At 40.9% G+C, this 18980-nt stretch overlaps 2 protein-coding genes and 1 long non-coding RNA gene across 5 annotated transcripts in view; 1 reads left to right on the top strand and 2 right to left on the bottom strand.

The window, feature by feature from the left end:
- Positions 1-8744, bottom strand: part of prr12b (proline rich 12b) — a 38398-nt gene extending 29654 nt beyond the window's left edge. The window contains exon 1 of one of the 3 annotated variants that reach the window (XM_036213037.1): positions 8225-8744. In XM_036213037.1, coding sequence (XP_036068930.1) covers positions 8225-8301 — 77 coding nt within the window. In that variant the 5' untranslated portion in view covers positions 8302-8744. Of the gene's footprint in view, positions 1-7185; positions 7341-8224 lie in introns of those variants that run through there. The other 2 variants (XM_024271434.2, XM_036213038.1) reach the window with 2 other exon arrangements.
- On the top strand, positions 7459-17313 carry LOC112145942. The gene is made up of 4 exons (XR_002919164.2): positions 7459-7688; positions 12434-12649; positions 14099-14584; positions 16195-17313. It is a non-coding gene; the product is annotated as an uncharacterized LOC112145942 (long non-coding RNA).
- Positions 8797-16587, bottom strand: prrg2 (proline rich Gla (G-carboxyglutamic acid) 2). The gene is made up of 7 exons (XM_024271436.2): positions 16458-16587; positions 16300-16379; positions 14129-14304; positions 12748-12781; positions 12395-12527; positions 11328-11471; positions 8797-9026 (listed from the first exon to the last, which is right to left on the bottom strand). The coding sequence occupies exons 1-7, from the start codon at positions 16469-16471 to the stop codon at positions 8990-8992; spliced, it is 618 nt and encodes a 205-aa protein (XP_024127204.1). The 5' UTR covers positions 16472-16587; the 3' UTR covers positions 8797-8989.
- Positions 17314-18980: the final 1667 nt, after the last annotated feature.

The following is an 18980-nucleotide window of genomic DNA, read 5'->3' as shown; positions in this document are numbered from 1 at the left end:
AGTGATGCAGTTTGATAAAAGTGTTGGTGCTGAAGGTTCCCTACATCATCCTGACAATAATTAACATCTCCTTCAGATAAAAACAGTGGAGTCTTTTGTGAAAAGAGTAGAAAAAATGTGGGTGTGAAGATCCTCAGAGTAAACAAACAACCCAAAAAAGACATAATGGAGCATGAAAACTGAACAATACCACCTTTTCAGCATTCCCTACCGGAACAAGAGTTATCAAACCTGCACATCCTGGGCACTGAATCATGACAGTACCCCTCCCCAAAAGGGCAGATCCCAGATGCCCAAAACACTTTATAAGCAAAACAAAAGTTCAGAAAACAGAGCTGCTGCAGCCAGACGGATGTGAGGGGTATTGAAACCCCTCCTCAGGAACAGACATGACGAGGAGCGGCCCCGACAACTCTCCTCAGGGACAGCACACATGAAGGGGAGCATCCTGGCAACCCTCCTCCAGAACAGGAAAAGCAGCAAAGGGGAAGAGCGACCATCCTTAGGGACGGGGAACATGAAGGAGCGGTCCCATCGACCTTCCAAGGAACAGACACATGAAGAGGAGCGACCCTGGCAACCCTCTGCAGGAACATGAAGCCTGAAGGACCGCCCCAACAGTCTTCTCAAGAAAAGATTAGGTGGACCTGATGAAAGTTGCTAAGGTGGTTCAGATTTATAAAAACGGTAATAAGGAAACCGTATCAAACTACAGACCAGTGTCACTGCTACCACAGTTTTCTAAAATTTTGGAAAAAACTCTTTGCAGTTAGACTGGATGCTTTTTTGAGTAAATATGATTTATTAAATGAGAGCCAGTATGGATTCAGGAGTAACTGCTCAACTGCACATGCTGTGATGGAGTTTGTGGAAAATGTTGCAACTGCTATTGATCAAAAACTAAATACAATAGCTGTTTTTGTTGATTTAAGCAAAGCATTTGATACCATTGATCACTCCCTTCTGTTACAAAAATGTGAATATTATGGACTTCGGGGTAAAACACATCATTGGTTGAGAAGTTATTTGGAAAATGGGGTTCAATATGTAACCATTAACAATACAGATTCTGATTTAGGAAATATTTTTTGTGGATTCCCACAAGGTTCTGTTCTCAGACCAAAGTTGTTTTCAATTTACATTAATGATATTTTTTTGATGTCAAAAAAGTTGAAATTCATTATGTTTGCTGATGACACTAATATGTTTTGTTCAGGACAAAATATTGTTGAGCTGTTGAATGTTGTCGAACAGGAATTTAATTTGGTTAAAAAATGGTTTGATTATAACAAGTTATCTCTGAATGAAAACAAAACCAAATTTATGATATTTTCTGGAAATAGAAAGGTTGAAAATGTTAAATTATATTTAAATGGAGTAGAAATCCAATGTGTTAAAGAAATAAAGTTCTTGGGAGTAATAATAGATGATAAATTGTCTTAGAAATCTCATATAAATCATATAAAACACGAAGTCTCTAGATCTATCGGTATTCTGTTTAAAATCTGTGATGCATTGAACAAAAAGAGTTTGTTTCTTGTTTATTGTTCATTAGTCGTTCCGTATTTCTCATATTGTGCAGAGATCTGGGGAAATGCTGGTAAAACTATAATTGAATCATTGGTTAAACTACAAAAAAAGGCTGTTAGAATACTCAAAAGAAAAGGATATTAAGAACCAACAAATTCTTTATTTTGACTGAATAATAGTTTAAAATTAAAGGAAATTGTTTACGTCAAGGTATTAGAAATTGTATATAGAGTAAAACATAATTTGGTTTCAAAAAATATACAGAAGCTATTTACTTTAAGGGTTAGTAAGTATAATTTAAGAGGTCTTTATTGTTTTGAACAGGTTAAAGCTCGTACTAATGCTAAGATGAGATGTGTTTCAGTTCTTGGAGTAAAATTATGGAATCAATTGAGTGATAAATTAAAATTAAGTTCTTCACTTTTGCAGTTTAAAAAAAAGTTTAAAACTGTGCTCTCTTCTGTTACATTCTGCTGCACACCCCAACTAGTATATATTACTGGATTGGCCCTTGCCAATTTGCTGCTATAGACAGGTCTACTTTGCCAGCACAGCAATGTGTATCTTGACCGCACATAGTACGTGTTCCCAACATGAATTTCCATCAGTTTTTGTGCAGGTTGAACGTAAATACATGCAAATAGCATCAGTCATGTTTTAAAACATCAAACATTAATATACCCGTATTTTCCAGACTATAAGTTGCGCTTTTTTTCATGGATTTTCCAAGGGTGCGACTTATACTCAGGAGCGACTTATATGTGATTTTGTTAGACATAAATAGACTCATATATTTGTTATTTTCCCCACTTAAACCGGTTTCCTTTTGGCGGTTGTTTCCCAATAACAACCACTAGAGGGCACTGTAGGTTTGTGTATCAGTATCTACTGGTGTCAGCTGACAGAAACGCAGAAGAAGAAGTTACGTTCAAAACAAACGTTCCTGATAATCTAATCATTCTCCTCATGGATGTTATGATGTTTTTGTCATTTGCATCAAGACATTATTATTATTGTTTTTATTTTTCTCTTCCTGGGCTAATGCGGGACAACAAGCCATCAAACTGGGTTATAAACAGACAGAAGAGCAGCTAAAAACTGTCATTTAGATGCAGCTCCTGCAGGCTAGAAGGTAACGATCGCCGTAAGAAAAAGACAAAAAACTGCTGTCCTGAACCCAGAATGGAGAGATGATCATAGATGCTTTCTTTAAAATAAATAACTTAACCTCTCAACATCATCCGTATCTTCCATGTATTTTAAATGAGATAAACAGCCAAAGACTCCATCATGTAGAGATGAGGCTAAAAACTTCAGACAGCTTCTCCAATGGGAGTGTCTAGTTTATGAACACATTTTTGGACAAGCATTGAGCATTAAATTAGACGCACATCAAAAGATTCAGCGGACTCAAATTTGACACATGAATCACATTTGATGTCAAATCCAACGTTACGTCGGGCTTGTTGAATTTGTTCATAAAGGTTGGACTATTCTCTTAAAAGTGCGACTTATACTCCGGAGCGACTTATATATGTTTTTTGTCTTCTTCATTATGCATTTTTGGCTACTGCGACTTATACTCCGGTGCGACTTATAGTCCGGAAAATACATACATTGTTGAACCAAAACTAGCATGCTACTCGCGAGTTGCTAGCACCCTCTTTAGGGTTAGGGTTAGTTAGGTGTATGGCTAGGTTTGTTCACACTAGCATCATCACAGGTAATGTTATATATCTAGTTTTTAGTTAGTCTAAAGCTAATGATGGTTAAGGTGTGTGCTTACTTCCAGTTTGCACATGACCTGATTAGTAGACTATTAAAATCATTGTTTGTAGCAGCACCACACGCTAGGCAAAAAAAAAAAAGAAAAAGAACTTGGCACCCTCTGCAGGTACTTAGATTCTGACATCTCTTAGGGATTGAATTGAGATGCTCGGCGTTAGTAGGCACACATGCTAACTGACAGCACCACCATTTAGCCAGCGTTAAAGAGGAAAGCAGGGCGTTTCAACCGTTAAAAGTGTTGAGGAGAAAAAAACACAGGACCACCCATTAAAAGGGTGGAGTGAATTTCCAAGCAATTTAATGTAAGTAAGACAGACAAACCTCTGCTTTGACCCCATGCTTTTTCCTCTTCCTTTTATTCATCTTTAAAGTTTTAAAGAAGTACTAACAGAAGTTAAAAGAACTAATAGCGGGAACACCGCACACCCCTCTCCTACGACCAACCAAGCTTAGACAGCAGCTGCGACAGGAAGGGAGGGGCTCTGCACTGCAGAGTTATTCATTACATCAAACTTTTGAGTTATTTTATTTACTTTTTAAAATTATTACTTTTTTACATGATGTGGTGTGTCAAACTGTTCAACAAAAAAAAAAAAAAATGTATATATAATCATTGTGATTTGGCACCCGCTCCAGCGGATGGCAGCCTAGGCTGCTGCCTAGGTCGCCTTTGCCCAGGCCCAGTCCTGGGTGGGACTTGCTACCATGAGCTTATTTATCTTTTCAGGAGAGATTTGCAATATTTTAAGAATCAATTTAATGACATTTTGGCCCAGTCCTTCCCCTCCATTCGAAGGAACATTTTTAGTGTAAGGGTGTCCAGAATATTTTTTTTAAGTCCGACCCTCCATGTGGAGGGGCTACGAAGTCCTCCATCTCGAGGGTAAACTGAGTCGCGCTGAGAAGCGTGGGTGCACTCTGAACCCCAGAAGTTAACATTTAAATGTAAGTAATGACTATTTGTTGTAGCGGGACCTTTTTAAAGTTATAAACCGCTGTTGTTATGTTTATTCAAGCGCTGGAAGCTCCGCGCTAACGCTAGCAGACCGGCGATCATTGATGATGTCACCGAACGAAATTGACGTCCAAAATATTAGAAACTATTTTTCCATAACTCTCCATTTGGAGGGATAAATGAAGGGAGAAGAATTCTGACTGGGCCTTGGTGTCAGTTATCCTTATAGTTACATTTCAAAAACAGGCCCCTTAAATGAGTCCAAAAGTCTTACCCCATTGGAAAATTGTCCTTAAATAGACTAAACAAATCTAGAAGAAAAATGGTCTCAGTTCGGATTTTAAGAAAAATCTAATCACTATGATGTTTTCTCAAACTAAGATTATTTTTCTTTTGAAAACCTTTCATGATGAGATTGTTTGTCCTGCATGACCGAAAAGAAGACATTTTCTTTTTTTTAAAAACAAGGTTCTTTTTAATTTTTTTGTTTTTCTCAGTGTATTGCTGGGTCTTATCGGTAGGACAGCAAACCAACTCAGAACCTTTATGTGGACTCCATTATTAAAATCTCTGAGAAGCTCCAGACCTCAGTCCTTAGGAACGTCTGTGGAAGAAGCTTGGAGTTGGTGTTGATGGTGGAACAGCCAAGATTTATGATGGAATCAGATTTTAGTGTTGAAGGTAGTAAAACCAGCTGCTTTGTGTTTCTCAGTTCAACACGTCAGAAAAATATCTGAAGCTTTTCGTTTTTCAGGGTCCAAACAAACATTGTTCTGATCAGTTCTCCAGTAAGTTTCAAACTACAAAATATTCTGATTTAATTGCTTGAGTGCTCATTTTCACAAGCTACTTTCACTTCATTTTACAAGTTCTCCAATGTGTTCTGGTTGCACATAACTATTTGACCCATTCGGATCCAAACAAAAAGGACCATCTTTGTTCCTGCAGACAGCTTTCAGTTCAAATCCAGCCGCCTCTCCTCCGAGTCACTCAGGAAATATCAGCCCATTCTGGAGTTGAATGTCAGAATTAAAAGCATCAAATGAAATGTCACTACATCCCCCGTTTCCTCCAAGTTCCCGCTCTCATTTAAGCAAAGTTTCTCCGTTCAAACAGCCCATTTCTCTTCAGATTAATTTTGCAGTCATGTTCACTCCTGTTCCAGATAACTTTATAGAAAATTACGCTTTCTGAACAAATCTTTGTTTGCTAACGTCGGCCGTGTTCTCAAACAGCCCAACAAGCGAATTAAACATGAGACATGCTGCTCATGTGGAGGGAAAAAAGCACACATCTGGACCGAACCAAACAACAGAACTTCCATGTATGACGCAAGAAACTATGAAGCAAATAGTATCGGAAAAAAAGGTCAAGCTTTAATCAATATTTTATTAAAGTTCCACTCCGATCATCTATTGATCTTTTGTGAGGTGTTTATGATGAGGCTTTTAGCCAGAATCAAAAACCTGAGTTGTTTTCTAGGACATAGTTTCTGCAGAGCAGCAGGAGTTCATTAGAAATTCACCTGAGTTGTGAGCAGAATGAGCCTTCCCACATTTCCCATCATCCCTTTGTTTACTCTCTCTCCTGCTAGCTTACAGCCCCTCACACATTAGTGGCAGAACAAAAATGGTGAGCAATTTCATTTCAATCCAACCATAAAGTTCTGACCCAGCTCAGCCGAGGAAAACAAAGACGTTCATGGATCTATTTGACTGCAAGTGGATGATCAGAATGGAGAGGAGCAGGGAGACTTTTGCACCTCAATCACTGTGACAAGCTGTTTCCAACTGCTCTTCATCTGGTCCTGACCGACAACACTTTGAATAAAGACATACTCAGAAACACAATTTAGAAATAATGTTCCACCATGAGAGAAATGCTATGCTAACATTTTAAAAACACCAAAACCAACATTTTCATTGGAATGGGTCAGTAACACACTTTATATAGAGCCGAGTTACAGAATCACTGAGGAATCAAAATCTGATTTGCTGGAAAGTTCTAGATTTACTGCAAACAACCAGATTATCTTCTGAGTTAGATCTGAAACCGAGCTGGACATGTCCATCTGCTGCTACTAATCCAACTCGCCTCCTGGGGTTGCTTTCTTCACACCACACGTGTCAAAGTCAAGGCCCGGGGGCCGGATCCGGCCCTCCATGTAATTCTATCCGGCCCTCCAGATCCTTTTATTTTATTGTTATTAATGACCCGATGTTATCTTGTGTTTGTTTCTAACTTGTATAATTTAAACAAAATATATTTTTATGGAGATTAAAATATTGAAAGTTATTTAAGATTTAAGTTGATTTATTCTGGAATAATATTCCTGCCTTTTTATTATTCATAATTATGTTAAAAAGTTACAGTTTTGAAGTTTAAAATCTGGCATTCTGCTAGTTTTATGGACTATTTTGGAATTTACTAAGATTTTTTAGGCTATTTTGGAGTTTAGCTAATATTTTAGCTATATGCTAGCTGTTTTGACTAATTTAGGCTTTTTTAAAAAAAAGTTTGGGCTAAGTTGGCATTTAGCTAATATTTTAGCTGGCTATCAGCTTCAGTGTTTGTTGTTGTTTTTTTGGGGGGGGGGGGGTTAACAGCTTGACTGAATTATATTAACTTGATTGTTGTATTTCTTCAACTTCAATACGAAATAAACTTAAAAAAGACATCTTAGTCATTTTTTTCAATTCTTATTACTCCTGATAAAATTAATTTATTAAACTTAAGTTTTAAGGCTTCACTAAAATTAGTACATTTGGTTATGTTGGGAATTTGTTACTTTTTATTTTTTATCAAGTCTCAATCAAATATAACAAAGTTTGTTTGAATAGATTTTACTCAGTTTATTCAAATTAATTTAACCTAAAATTTTGGAATAGAAAAAAGTAATCAACTCAAAATACCCTTTTGTTCACTAAAACTGTTTGAGAAATGCTGTTTGCGTAAAATCAGCCTGATGAGATCAGTCAGAGGTTGCTGGTTGAATTCCCCGTCAGAGCTTCTGCTGCAGTGAAACTGAAACCGGGAGAGATGAGGAGCAGCAGGATGACACCGTGCTGTCTCCGTGCTGTCTCCGTGCTGTCTCCTGTCTCCGGTTCTCGTTTCTGTCCTGGAATGAAGAGCAGCCGCGAGGCTCCTCTGTTGGCGCGCAGAGGAAGCAGAGCATCAGGCGTCTGGCGGAGACTGATGAGGTTGTCAAGGCAACGGCTGCCGAAGCTAACGGGAGCAGGGCTCGAGGCCGCTCCAGCCCTCGGTGGACAGCGGGGATGAGAGCACGGCGGTTTGTGCGGGAATCCGCAGCTCTTGGCAGGTGGCTGCCTGTTGGCAAACGGCGCACAGGTGAGCGCGCGGACGGCGAGCCGCAGCTCTCTGGCACCGCCGCACGCGCAGGTTCGCGTCCTCTCCGGTGAGTCTTAATTGAGGATCAGTCACGTGAGCAGGCGGTGTTTACTAAGAGGGAGCTGTCAGCGGCGGCTTGTCACGTTACGCCAAGTTCAGACAGGTGTGCGGCGGAGCGGCTCGGCGTGCGCGGGTTCGATTCCCTGTTTGATGGAATGCCGCGGTCCTGCTCCCGCACAGGTGCTCCCGCGCCGCCGCTCTGTTGCTGCTACCTGTCCTGCCTCTGCCGGGGACGGAGACAAAGGTGGCGCGCAGACAAAGCCCTTCTCGCGGGGTTCTCCGCTCCCTCCGTGCCGCCGGGCTCCTCAGACCCATCCCCCTCGGGCTGCTCCGTCTCCGCGCTCGTGTCACTGTTAACCTTCCATCGCATTCCACGCATTTCACGCAGAGACGGCCCCCACACCCCTCCCCTCTCCGGCTGACAATACGGCCGATTCTACCTGAGGCTGCTGTCCGCGGAGGGAGCGGCGCGTGCAGGCGGCGCGTGCGAGCCTGCTGTCCGCGGCATTGTTGGGGCTGCTGGAGCCATGCAGGCAGCCTTACCTGGGTTTTCTGTCGTACGTCCATCCCGCTCCAGCCCCGAGCTCCCCGAAGCCTGACGCGGGAAAATTCCTCTCCATGAAAGAAAGGGCTGATGAGGATGGACAGATACGTGGGGGGGAGGGGAGGGAGGAATGTCCTCTCTTCTCAGCGCGCGATTCTGTTTATTTCTCTGCCTGACGAGCCTGTGGACTCGGAGGAATGGGGAGGAGAAGGAGTGAGAGGAGGAGGGGGAGTCACAGCAGCCAGGAGCGCCTCCTCCCTCCTCCCCTCTCCCCGTATATTTCACTGTCTATTGTCTCCAGCGCTGGAGTGATGGGCCGCAGAGCTCACGCTCCGCGCGGACCAGCGGGAGCGTGATGGAAGCTCCGCGCTCGCGCCGCACCTCCGCACACGTCTCTGCAGCCGCCATTTGCAGCAGGAGACGGGCTGGCCTCCGTCCTCCTCCCTGACAGAGGATGGAGGCGCTGGCGGTTTGGAGATCAGCTGTCATGACATGCGGGAGCTGCCGCGGGGATCCACGCACCTGCACACGCGCCGAACGGGCTCTCTCATGAAGACAATCATTTATTGCATTCACATTCTTTAATAAGTCGGTTTATTTCAGCTCTAAAAATACACACACACTCCATTCACGCGGACGCGCGCGCGCAGACAGCCTCTCCAACAAAGAGTGCTGTAGGAGCAGTGAGACGCGCGCGCGTCCCTGAGAAGTTAACTCAAAGCGGTGCTCGCTGGGGGGAGGAGGGCAGGCGCTGTCGGCTCTGGCTACGAGTCTTCTGGAGGAGGCGGTGAGGGCGCGTCCCTGTGGTCAGAGAGGGAACAGCCTTTGTTAGTGATCCACCTGAATGTACGAATGAATGAATGAATGAATGAATGAATGAATGAATGAATGAATGAATGAATGAATGAATGAAGGAGCGTGAATCTGAGACAGAAGCAGACAGCTGCGGATGCTGCGTCTGCACATCCTTCAGAGCTAACATTCCTCCTGGTTGATGCTCCTGCAGGTAACCTGTGCCCTGTCGTGCTGCCACAAACTATTATTTTAATAGTCGACTAATCACCGATTATTTTCCCCAATTAGTCGACTAATCGGGTCATTCAGAAACTGAATGTAAAGCACACATCTTAACCATCATTAGCTTTAAACTAACTACAAACTAGATATATAGCATTACCTGCAATAATGCTAGTGTGAATGCTGTAAGCTGAATTTATCGCTGAAGATGCTAGTGCTGATAGCTGAAAATGCTAGAACTGATACTTGAAAAAGCTGCGGCTCAGATAGCTAAAATATTAGCTAAATGCAAAAGCCTAAAAGCCTGAAAAAATTCCTAAATTAGCCTAAACAGAACTAACTCCAAAATAGCCTAAAAAATAAAATAAAAAAATCCTAAATTAGCCTGAATAGCTAGCATACAGCTGAAATATAATCTAAACTTAAAAACAGCCTAAAAAAAGAAAAATCCAAAATTAGCCAAGATTGCTAGCATGTTCCTGAACTATGACCTAGACTCCAAATTCGCCTAAAAAACAGAAAAATTCCTAAATCAGCCAAAATAGCTAGCATGCAGCTGAAATACGACTCATCAGCTTCTCCTTCAGCGTTTGAGCTTCACATCAACACAAGCAGCTCTGGGAAGTCCTCCAGTCCACAGAGGATTTTCTGCAACATTTTCATGACAGGAACATCAGCATATCAGTGACTGCAGCCTCTCTAGTCTCTGGACTAGTCTTCCGGACTCTCACTCCCAGATGCCCCAGCTTAGCTGCAGGGAGGGTAAACCCCCCCACCCCACCCCCCGGGCAGCTCACAGAGCCACGGTGAAACTCCTAACGATGCCCAGCAGACATGTTTTGGGGGCTGTGGGAGGAAGATCCCAGCCAGGATTCAAAGCTGCGGGGGCCTTCTTGTTGAGATTCTCCTTCACCCCCCATCTGTGCTGCCAGACTCAAATCCTGGAGATGCACACAGATTCCTTTTCTCTGCAGCTTTACCGTGGGTGATGATGATGAGGTCTTTCAGTAGATCTTTCTCTGCACGTCTGCAGCAGAAGCCACGCCATTCCTTCTTTTCTGACTGAGTGGAAAGTGGCTGTGCACCAGTGGACAACCTCCTGAGTTTTCAGGTTCATCAGAGAGAAGCATTCGTACTCTCAGCTGGATAATCTGCAGGTTTCTGCTTTTGTGCTCAGTTTTCCACATGAATCTACAGTTTCACAGACGAGGCTTCATGTCTGCTTCTCTAAACCTGCTGCACTTCTCTTTTCAGCGGCTGGTCTCCTTTTCCAGTCGATTTCATCTCAAGCATTTACTCCTCTTTCGTCCAATTGTTTTATTATTTTATTCATGTTTTTTATTTCAGTTCAGAATCCAAATGTGTAGTTTACCCTCTAGGGCTGCCATGGTTAGTCGACTAATCTACAGCATTCACACAAGCATTATCACAGGTAATGCTATATATCTAGTTTTTAGTTAGTTTAAAGCTAATGATGGTTAAGATGTGTTTTGCATCCAGTTTGTGCATGACATGATTAGTCGACTAATCAGAAAAAATAATCGGTGATTAGTCGACTTTTAAAATAATCATTCGTGGCAGCTCTATTAGTTTTTTGGCTGTCTGGATGTTTCTGTCATTTTGCTTGTTGAACATCAGGATGCTCCTTGTGTTGTATTTGCTTCCTGAAACGGATCGTTTCAGCTTCAGCTGACAGCTGTCGTGTTGCTGCGTGTTTCCTGCCAGTCGGCTGCCGCAGCAGCTCGTTAGCATCTCCATCTAATGTGTCCTCACTGCAGTCACTCATGTTTGAACTTGCAGAAAAATGTTGTAGAAATTATGTTCACAAAAAACTAACTTTGTTTCACAAACTCATTGTCCTCCTCTGAGAAGCAGATATTTATGCTTTGTTTTCTTTAAACCTCCATGAAGTGTCTTTGGAGTGGTGGTCGGTTTTCTCCTGAGTGAGGCTGCAGAGCTGAGGCGGTGATGGTGAGCTGTGCTCTGCACTGATGCTCTCCCAAACACCATCATAGACTCTCATATACTCATTCTTCTCCTTAGCTGTGATGATGATGCTGGAAGTCAAAAATATGATGCTCTTACCCTGAATAAGATGGTGGGGGGCCATCATAATGTCCACTGTGTCTCAAGGCTTCACCATAACTGGGCAGAGGGGGGGGGATGATTTCAGCTAGCGGCACCCCCTCAGGAACTGGACCTCCATCTCCTTCCATCCTCACAGGAGGTCTGAAGCAGCCCAGAATCAAAAGTTTGGAGATCATTATCACACATCTATTCTATCCACTGACACACACCTCACCTATGACCAGACAGTGGAGCTAAAGACACGTAAGACCAGGGGTGTCAACTCAATCACACAGGGGGATCCCTGATGATCCCAGCTGATCCCTGATGTAATCCCACCTCCACCTTGAACTCCTCTGTCACCCCTACAGCACACCTCACCACTGTCTTACAGCCCTCATACATGTCCTGCACTGCTCGGACATACTTCTCTGTCACTCCAGACTTCCTCATACAATACCATAGTTCCTCTCTGGGCACTCTGTCATAAGCTTTCTCCAGATCTACAAAGACACAGTGGAGCTCTCTCTGACCTTCTCTGTACTTCTCTATCAACATCCTCAAAGCAAATGTTGCATCTGTAGTGCTCTTTCTTGGCATGAAACCATACTGCTGCTCACAAATGTTCACTTCTGCTCTTAGTCTGGCTTCCACTACTCTTTCCCACACCTTCATTGTATGGCTCATCAGCTTTATTCCTCTGTAGTTACCACAACTCTGCACATCTCCCTTATTCTTAAAAATGGGCACCATCACACTAATAATTCTGTTTGATATTATTGACAATAAATTGATTTTCTACAATAGAAGAAGTTTAAATAAAGTCTAATGTGTCAGTGATAAACTACAAAGAATTGATGGAGAATTACAGCTACTGTTGTTAGGATCCTCGTTGAATGATTCATATCGACCTTTAATTGTTTGTGAATGAGTTGAAGAAAGTTTAAGTTAATCTACTTTTTTAACGTTACCACTTACTTACTTTTTGCTTTACAGTTACTTTTTAAAACATTTCATTTTAACCAAAGAGCCCCATGTGGCTCCAGAGCTGCAGGTTGCTGACTCCTGGGCTAAACCTTTCTTACCTGGCCCCCCTCCTCTCCTTCTTTTTCTTGCTTTTGTAGAAGTAGACTCCCAGAATCGTGGCGATGACCGCACACACGAGCGCACCCAGGACGCCGGCCACCAGTCCTGACACGTCCACTCGGGACAGACTGCCTTCAAACACAAACAGGACCTTCATTTGTCATCCATGTCTCGTTCCACCTTCCTCTGTGAGGCGTTTACTGTCAAGAACAACTTCAGGAAACTGCAGTGCTTGTAGGGGCGTGTTTGTTGTGGTGAGTAGCAGAAACTGAAAGCACTGCTCCAGCTGTTTGGTTTTTGAATGTCATAAACTCAAACACAGGAGTGGAGGGACGAGGAATGTTTGACTTACTTGGATCTTTGCTGTATGAGTCCCAAAAGTCCTTCTGTAATGAAAAAAATACATTTTAACCCCTCACACTGCTCAGATGATGCTTTTGTATCCAACTGGAAGAAGAACCGTCGTTTGAGGGCTCAAAGTTGGTTTGTGTTCAGACAAGATGTTTGACCAGGAAGCAGCTAAGATGAGACTTAACCCCCAAAACAAACACGCCGCATTCACTCATCTGCATCTGCAGGACCATTCAGATAATCCACTATCACATTTTTCTCTCGCTTTCAAACTCGTTGGTAATCTGGCTCCACGGTAAACAAAAGATTCCTACTAGAAAGTAGTTCTGCCACAATTGATTATTTTAATAGTCGACTAATCAGCAATTATTTTTTACGATTAGTTGACTTATCAAGTCATGGGTAAACTGGATGTAAAGCACACATCTTAACCATCCTTAGCTTTAAACTAACTAAAACTACATATATACAGTAGCGTTACGTGTGATACTACTAGTGTGAATACTGGAAGCCGAATTTGGCCTTTGAAGATGCTGAAACTGATAGCAGAAATCGCTGAAGCTGATAGCTAAAAATACCGAAGCTGATAGCCAGCTAAAATATTAGTTAAATGCGAAATTAGCCTAAAAAAATGAAAAAATCCCAAATTAGCCAAAGTAGCTAGCATGTAGATAAATGTTAGTTAGTTAATCAGTTAAAAATTAGTTAAAATACAAAACAGCCTAAAAAACAAAAAAGCCAAAATTTGCCAAAACAGCTTAGGATGTAGCTGAAATATTAGCTAAACACCATATTAGCCAAACAAACCTTAGTAAATGCTAAAGTCCATAAATCTAGCAGAATGTCATTCTAACTTTCAACTTTACTACACTCTGACTCCATATAATATAAAGCAACGACTAATTAGTCAAATAATTGTAGCAGCTCTACCAGGAAGTCTGAACATTTTTCATCTCATCCTCAAATCTAGGAAGATTGTCTGCATGTTCTTCTTCTAACTTCTGACATTTGAATGTGTCTTTAAGGCTTTTGACGTGTAAACCATCTTCATAGTTAGTTTGAAAAGATTTTAAATCAATAATATTGACGTCCAATTTAGTGCTCCCTTAATAAAGGCATCAGATGTTTCCATCCCATCATGCTTTGCAGCCACTTTCTTCAGAAGATGCTTTGCTCCGTCCTATGATTTGTGATGATAAACACGAGAAGCTGAAACAGCTGTATGGCTTTTCTTTACGCTTCTGAGCTGAACATGAATATTTATGGATGCTTTTTATACCAAAAAAAAAAAAACAAAGACGTGGTTCATCAGAAAGTTCCAGCCATTTCATGATCACTGGTTTGTTTTTCAGGACTTCCATCCCATACAAAGCTTAACCTACCAGCCCCTGCAGGTCATCCTCAAAAATCTCTCTGGCTTCCTCATACGAGCAGATCTCCTGGATGCACTCCCTGTCCAAGTTTCCCTGCACCAGCAGCTCAAAGTCAAAGCTGTTGCGGAGCAGGTGACGGGACAGGAAGGAGGCTGCAGACTGTTCATCCAGCACCACTGACTCTTCTGCAAAACACAAAGGAACACTGAAGGAGTAGGACGGCTGTCCGCCCTGCAGCTCCACCGGCTCCTCAGGACCCGGATGCTGCAGATCTGCTCAGACTGCAGGAGACACGGTCTCCAACACAGTAACAACAATAAGGATTTTCTACAAGGTCTGGAACAGGAAGAAAAGGTCTCGAGATGACTTTCAATACCATAGAAATGTTAAAAAAAAACTTTGTTCCACTCCAAAATGAAAATACTCCAGAAAGTGCCAAAAATGTCCTGGAATTCTAACAATCAGGTCAGTTGCTCAGAAACAAATAGCTGTTTCTGCATTGTTATTGTGTCAAAACATTGACTGTATATATAGAGAACTGGACCAAGTGGCTCCTCCCCCCCTAGCATTCCAAACAGGAAGTACCTCCTGGCTCCAAGAGGGCAAAATCCCATAGACTTCTATAAAGAAATAAACAGCTATTACTCAGTCATTCTCTTGGTCAGAATAACCGTTCTCTGGAACATTTTTCATCTCCTTGATGATCCTCATGTTGTTAATATCGTTTTTGTAGTTCAACTCTTAAACTGACCAATCAAATGCCTCAGTAAAAATTGAAGGTTTGAAATGTTTGATTGGCAGATTCTCCTGAGGTTTGGTCTCCCAATAAGCTCACTCCTGATTGGCAAGAGTGGTTGCCATGGAAACAATGTCCATGTCTGCATTGTGGAAAAGTGGCTTCATTTGGTTGGAAGCTGGAGTAAATCATTTTCTATGGGTGACATCACACTCACCCTGTCCAGTTCTCTTTTACAGTCAGTGGCCAAAAACAGACTCATTTTGCATTTTCTCTGACGCGCCTTTAAAGAAAATTAATTTGATGCTCACAGCTACAAATGTGATTTGTGTTTCTATGCTGGATGTATTGAAAGATGTTTATTACATCATCACATTAATGTACGGAGAATAGAATAGAATAGAATTGAATTGAATTGAATTGAATTGAGAGCCTTCATTGTCATTATACAGTTCATCAAGAGCGTCAACCTCAATCATACAAGGGGCCAACATCCAAAACACACCTCAGGTTGCGGACCGAACAGGATAAACATTTATTGAACACTCTAAAACTACATTTTTAAAAATATAAAACAGTAACTTTTTAACATAATTATGAACTAGATATACAGCATTACCTGTGATAATACTAGTGTGAATGATGTAAGCTGAATTTGACCGCTGAAGATGCTGAAGCTAATAGCTGAAAACACGGAAGCTGATAGCCAGCTAAAACATTAGCTAAATACCAAGTTAGCCTTAAAAAAATAAATAAATAATAAGTTAGCCAAAATAGCTAGCATGTAGTTGAAATATTAGCTTAACTCCAAAAGCCTTAAAACAGTCTAAATTAGTCAAAACAGCTAGCATGTAAATATTAGTTAAACTCCAAAATAGCCTAAAAAATATCTTAGTAAATGCTAAAATATTCCAAAAAGCTAGCAGAATTCCAATTTCAAAAATCTTTAAAACTGTAACTTTTTATATAATTATGAATAATAAAAAAGCAGGAATATCATTCAAGAATAAATCAACTTAAACCTTAAATAACTTTCAATATTTAACTCTCAATATACATTTTGTCAAAATTATACAAGTTAGAAATGAGCACAAGATAACATCAGACCGTTAATAACAATAAAATAAAATGATCTGGAGGGCCGGATAGAACCGGATGGATCGTAGAGAAAAACTCAAAGTTCAAAGTTGAATTGTTGCAATAGAAATCGATTCATCAATTCACCATTTCACCCCTAGAAAGAAACCGTCCCGAGTCTGACAGCTGTAAGACGGTCAACTTCTGTCTAATAATACATGTGCGAAGAGGCTAAAGTAGATTTTTGTTTTTGCTCCGTCAGTGTATTTCAGCTTCAAGTCCTTCTCAGGAGAAGCAGCTGAGCTCAACAGTACGACACCATCTCCTCCCTCAGGCTGTGGTCAGCTCAGTGAGAGGAGGGGTTTACCTGATCTGTGTCTGGAGCTGGTAGAGCCGTGGATCACCTGCAGCAGGAGCAGCCCGGTACGCCACCCCACCACCATGCGACTGCCAGAAACAAGGAAGAGCCTCTGTGAAAGTCAGCAGCCGTCCAGCTCGTTAACCTGACCCCGCTGGAGCACTCACCTGGCCAGCAGCATGCTGAGCGAACTGTCACAGCCTGCTGGAGTCAAACAAACATGAGAGATGCAGCCTAAAACCAAATCCAGAGTTCTGCTGAGTGTCAGGAAGTGGAGATCTGTGATCCAGTCGATCAAGCCACAAACCTGTTTGGCAGCATTCTAGCTGAAGTAGGAAACAACGTGTTTGTGGGAGGAACACACTATTGGTTTGCTCTGGGGGGCGGTGTCTTTCCTTGTGCTGGAGACAGTAAGTTCTGGAGGCCTTGGTGGACTTACAGACTTTTCCCAGTGCTTAATGAAATCCCCATGCGCTGCCTTGTCTGTGATAAACCCTGACGGATTTCTTAGGAAGCTGATCTAGAGGAGTTTGGTGGCAACATGTGACATTCTTCTAACTCGTCCTTATGAATCTGAGTTCTGAAGGAAAGGTCAGATCCAGGCTGATCTTTGACACACCTGATGCCACCTCCACACACTCAGTGTGGGGGTGGTACTACAGCCAGAACGTTCCTCTAGCACGTCAGAAAGTTTCATGTTGTGTTTTTCAGGAATCAGATGACATTCTTTTTTGTTTCGTGAAGCCGAGAGTGCAGCAGGCAGACACACTGTGAGCCCTGACAGCAAACATAGAAAACATGAACTAGATTCTGACTGTGATGCTCCTGGTCCAAGTGAAGAAGTGAAGTCTGGTTCTGTTGGAGCAGCAGGTTAATTCAAACAAAGATTCATGTTGAACTGCTCTTTACTGCTGAAGGACAGATCTTTGACTTTCTGTCTCAGTTTGAACTCAACGAGCCGCTTTTCTCCTTCACAATCTATGGAATTATTATGTTAACAATTAAAAAACTAGAAAAGTTGAATTACCTGTGATAATGCTTGTGTGAATGATTTTTGCTGATGCTGAAGCCTTTTACTGAAAATGATGACACAATTACTTTAATTGCTGAAGGGATTCGCTGAAAAGGCAAAAGCTATTAGTGAAATGTAAAATTTGCTAAAAGACTGAAAATATCTTTAAAAAAAACTAGGAAAGAGCGCTGAAATTAACCTAAATTTCTAAAAATCTTTAAGTAAAATTGTTAAAAGATCCCTAATACATGCCAATTTTGCAAAAAAATATTCAGTTGTGTTGCTAAAGTATGAGCTAAACTCCAAATGAGCAAAAAAAAAAAAAAAAGGTAGTTCGTTGCTTAAATAGTAGCTAAATTTCAAAACACCCTAAAATTCCTCAGTAAACTAAGTTAGCAAAAAAGGTTAGCCTGTTGCTAAAATAGAAGCTAAACCTTAAATTAGCCTATCATCAATAGATAACAAATTAGCCAAAAATGTTAGCATTTTGATCAAATTTAGCTAAACTCTAAATTAGCATAAAAACCTCAGTAGATACACATTAGCAAAAAGGATAATACATTGATTAAATACCAACTAAAGATCAAAATAGGCTAAAATTCCTCGGTAAACTAAATCAGCCACAAACGTTAGCATGTTGCTAAAATAGAAGGTAATCCCAATTTTTTTTTAAAAAGACTCTAAAAGATGAAAACATATTCCATGAATATATTTAAAGGTTTGTTTCTAATCTGCTTAAAATGATGAAATTTGAAGACTTTCTCATTCATTTCCTATGGAGCATATTTTGCTAAATATTTCAAAAACTATAAAGTTTATGAAAACCAAAAATACAAGCAGTAATATTCTGAACGAGATGAAAAAAAATGTTTTTATACCAAGATTACTGAAATCTCTAAATGTGTTGAGTTTTTATATGCTGAAAAACGTACAGAAAGGAGCAGGAGAATCACTTCAGTGTGAATGCTGACTAAGCACATAATTACAGTAAAACTACAGTAAATCAAAGAGCATAAACACTGGAGCTCTGGTGCTTAAGGGTTAGGATGCAGAATCCAGATTAAAGACAAGAAGAAATGGAAAAATATCTGATAAAGTGTCTTGAAACTGCTTAATGAGCTGAAAATGTGAAGACATTCAAATACGTAAAAGATCATGATTGACTGGAGAAGCAGCGGGAAGATCTCCCAGGATATTTGGCTTTTCTCTGAATCAGCGCAGAGGATGTTTTGTCTCACGAAGAGCCAGGATCTAAAAATAAAGAAATGATTAATGTTAGTCAAAACTCGTCTGCTTCAAACTCGTCAATAAAAAATTTGACTCAATAAACCTCACATTTCTTTGTGATTTATGGTTCAGTTTTAAGGGTGTCATTTTAAAGTTCAATAACAAGTTAGACTGACATTTGTCTTTATTTTGGAAACAAAAATGTCGATTTATGTTCAAGAATCAGTGCTAGGTGTAGATGTTTTGAGGATTTATTTAGATGGAAACTTGGATTAAGATCCTCATTTTGTTCTAAAGTCAGTCATTTCTACTTATTACAATAAGACTCATAAGGTCAGAAGAATACAAAACATTTGCTTAGAACTAGTAAAAAAAACATGTTGGGCTGTAAAATATTGAATAAGAAATAATTGACAGCCGTTTGAACTTATTTTCCCCTTTTTAATGCTTC

This window comes from Oryzias melastigma, linkage group LG8 (genome assembly GCF_002922805.2).
Source record: "Oryzias melastigma strain HK-1 linkage group LG8, ASM292280v2, whole genome shotgun sequence".
Classification (NCBI taxonomy): domain Eukaryota; kingdom Metazoa; phylum Chordata; class Actinopteri; order Beloniformes; family Adrianichthyidae; genus Oryzias; species Oryzias melastigma.
The sequence above is the reverse complement of the archived record's forward strand: the minus strand, read 5'-3'. Positions and strand labels throughout refer to the sequence as shown.

Coding starts and splice junctions, on each gene's coding strand:
- prrg2 (XM_024271436.2), bottom strand. Junction 12,782..14,128: donor AGGATGACCTGCAGGGGCTG/GTAGGTTAAGCT, acceptor TTTTCATTACAG/AAGGACTTTTGGGACTCATA. Junction 11,472..12,394: donor AAGGAGAGGAGGGGGGCCAG/GTAAGAAAGGTT, acceptor GGGCTGCTTCAG/ACCTCCTGTGAGGATGGAAG.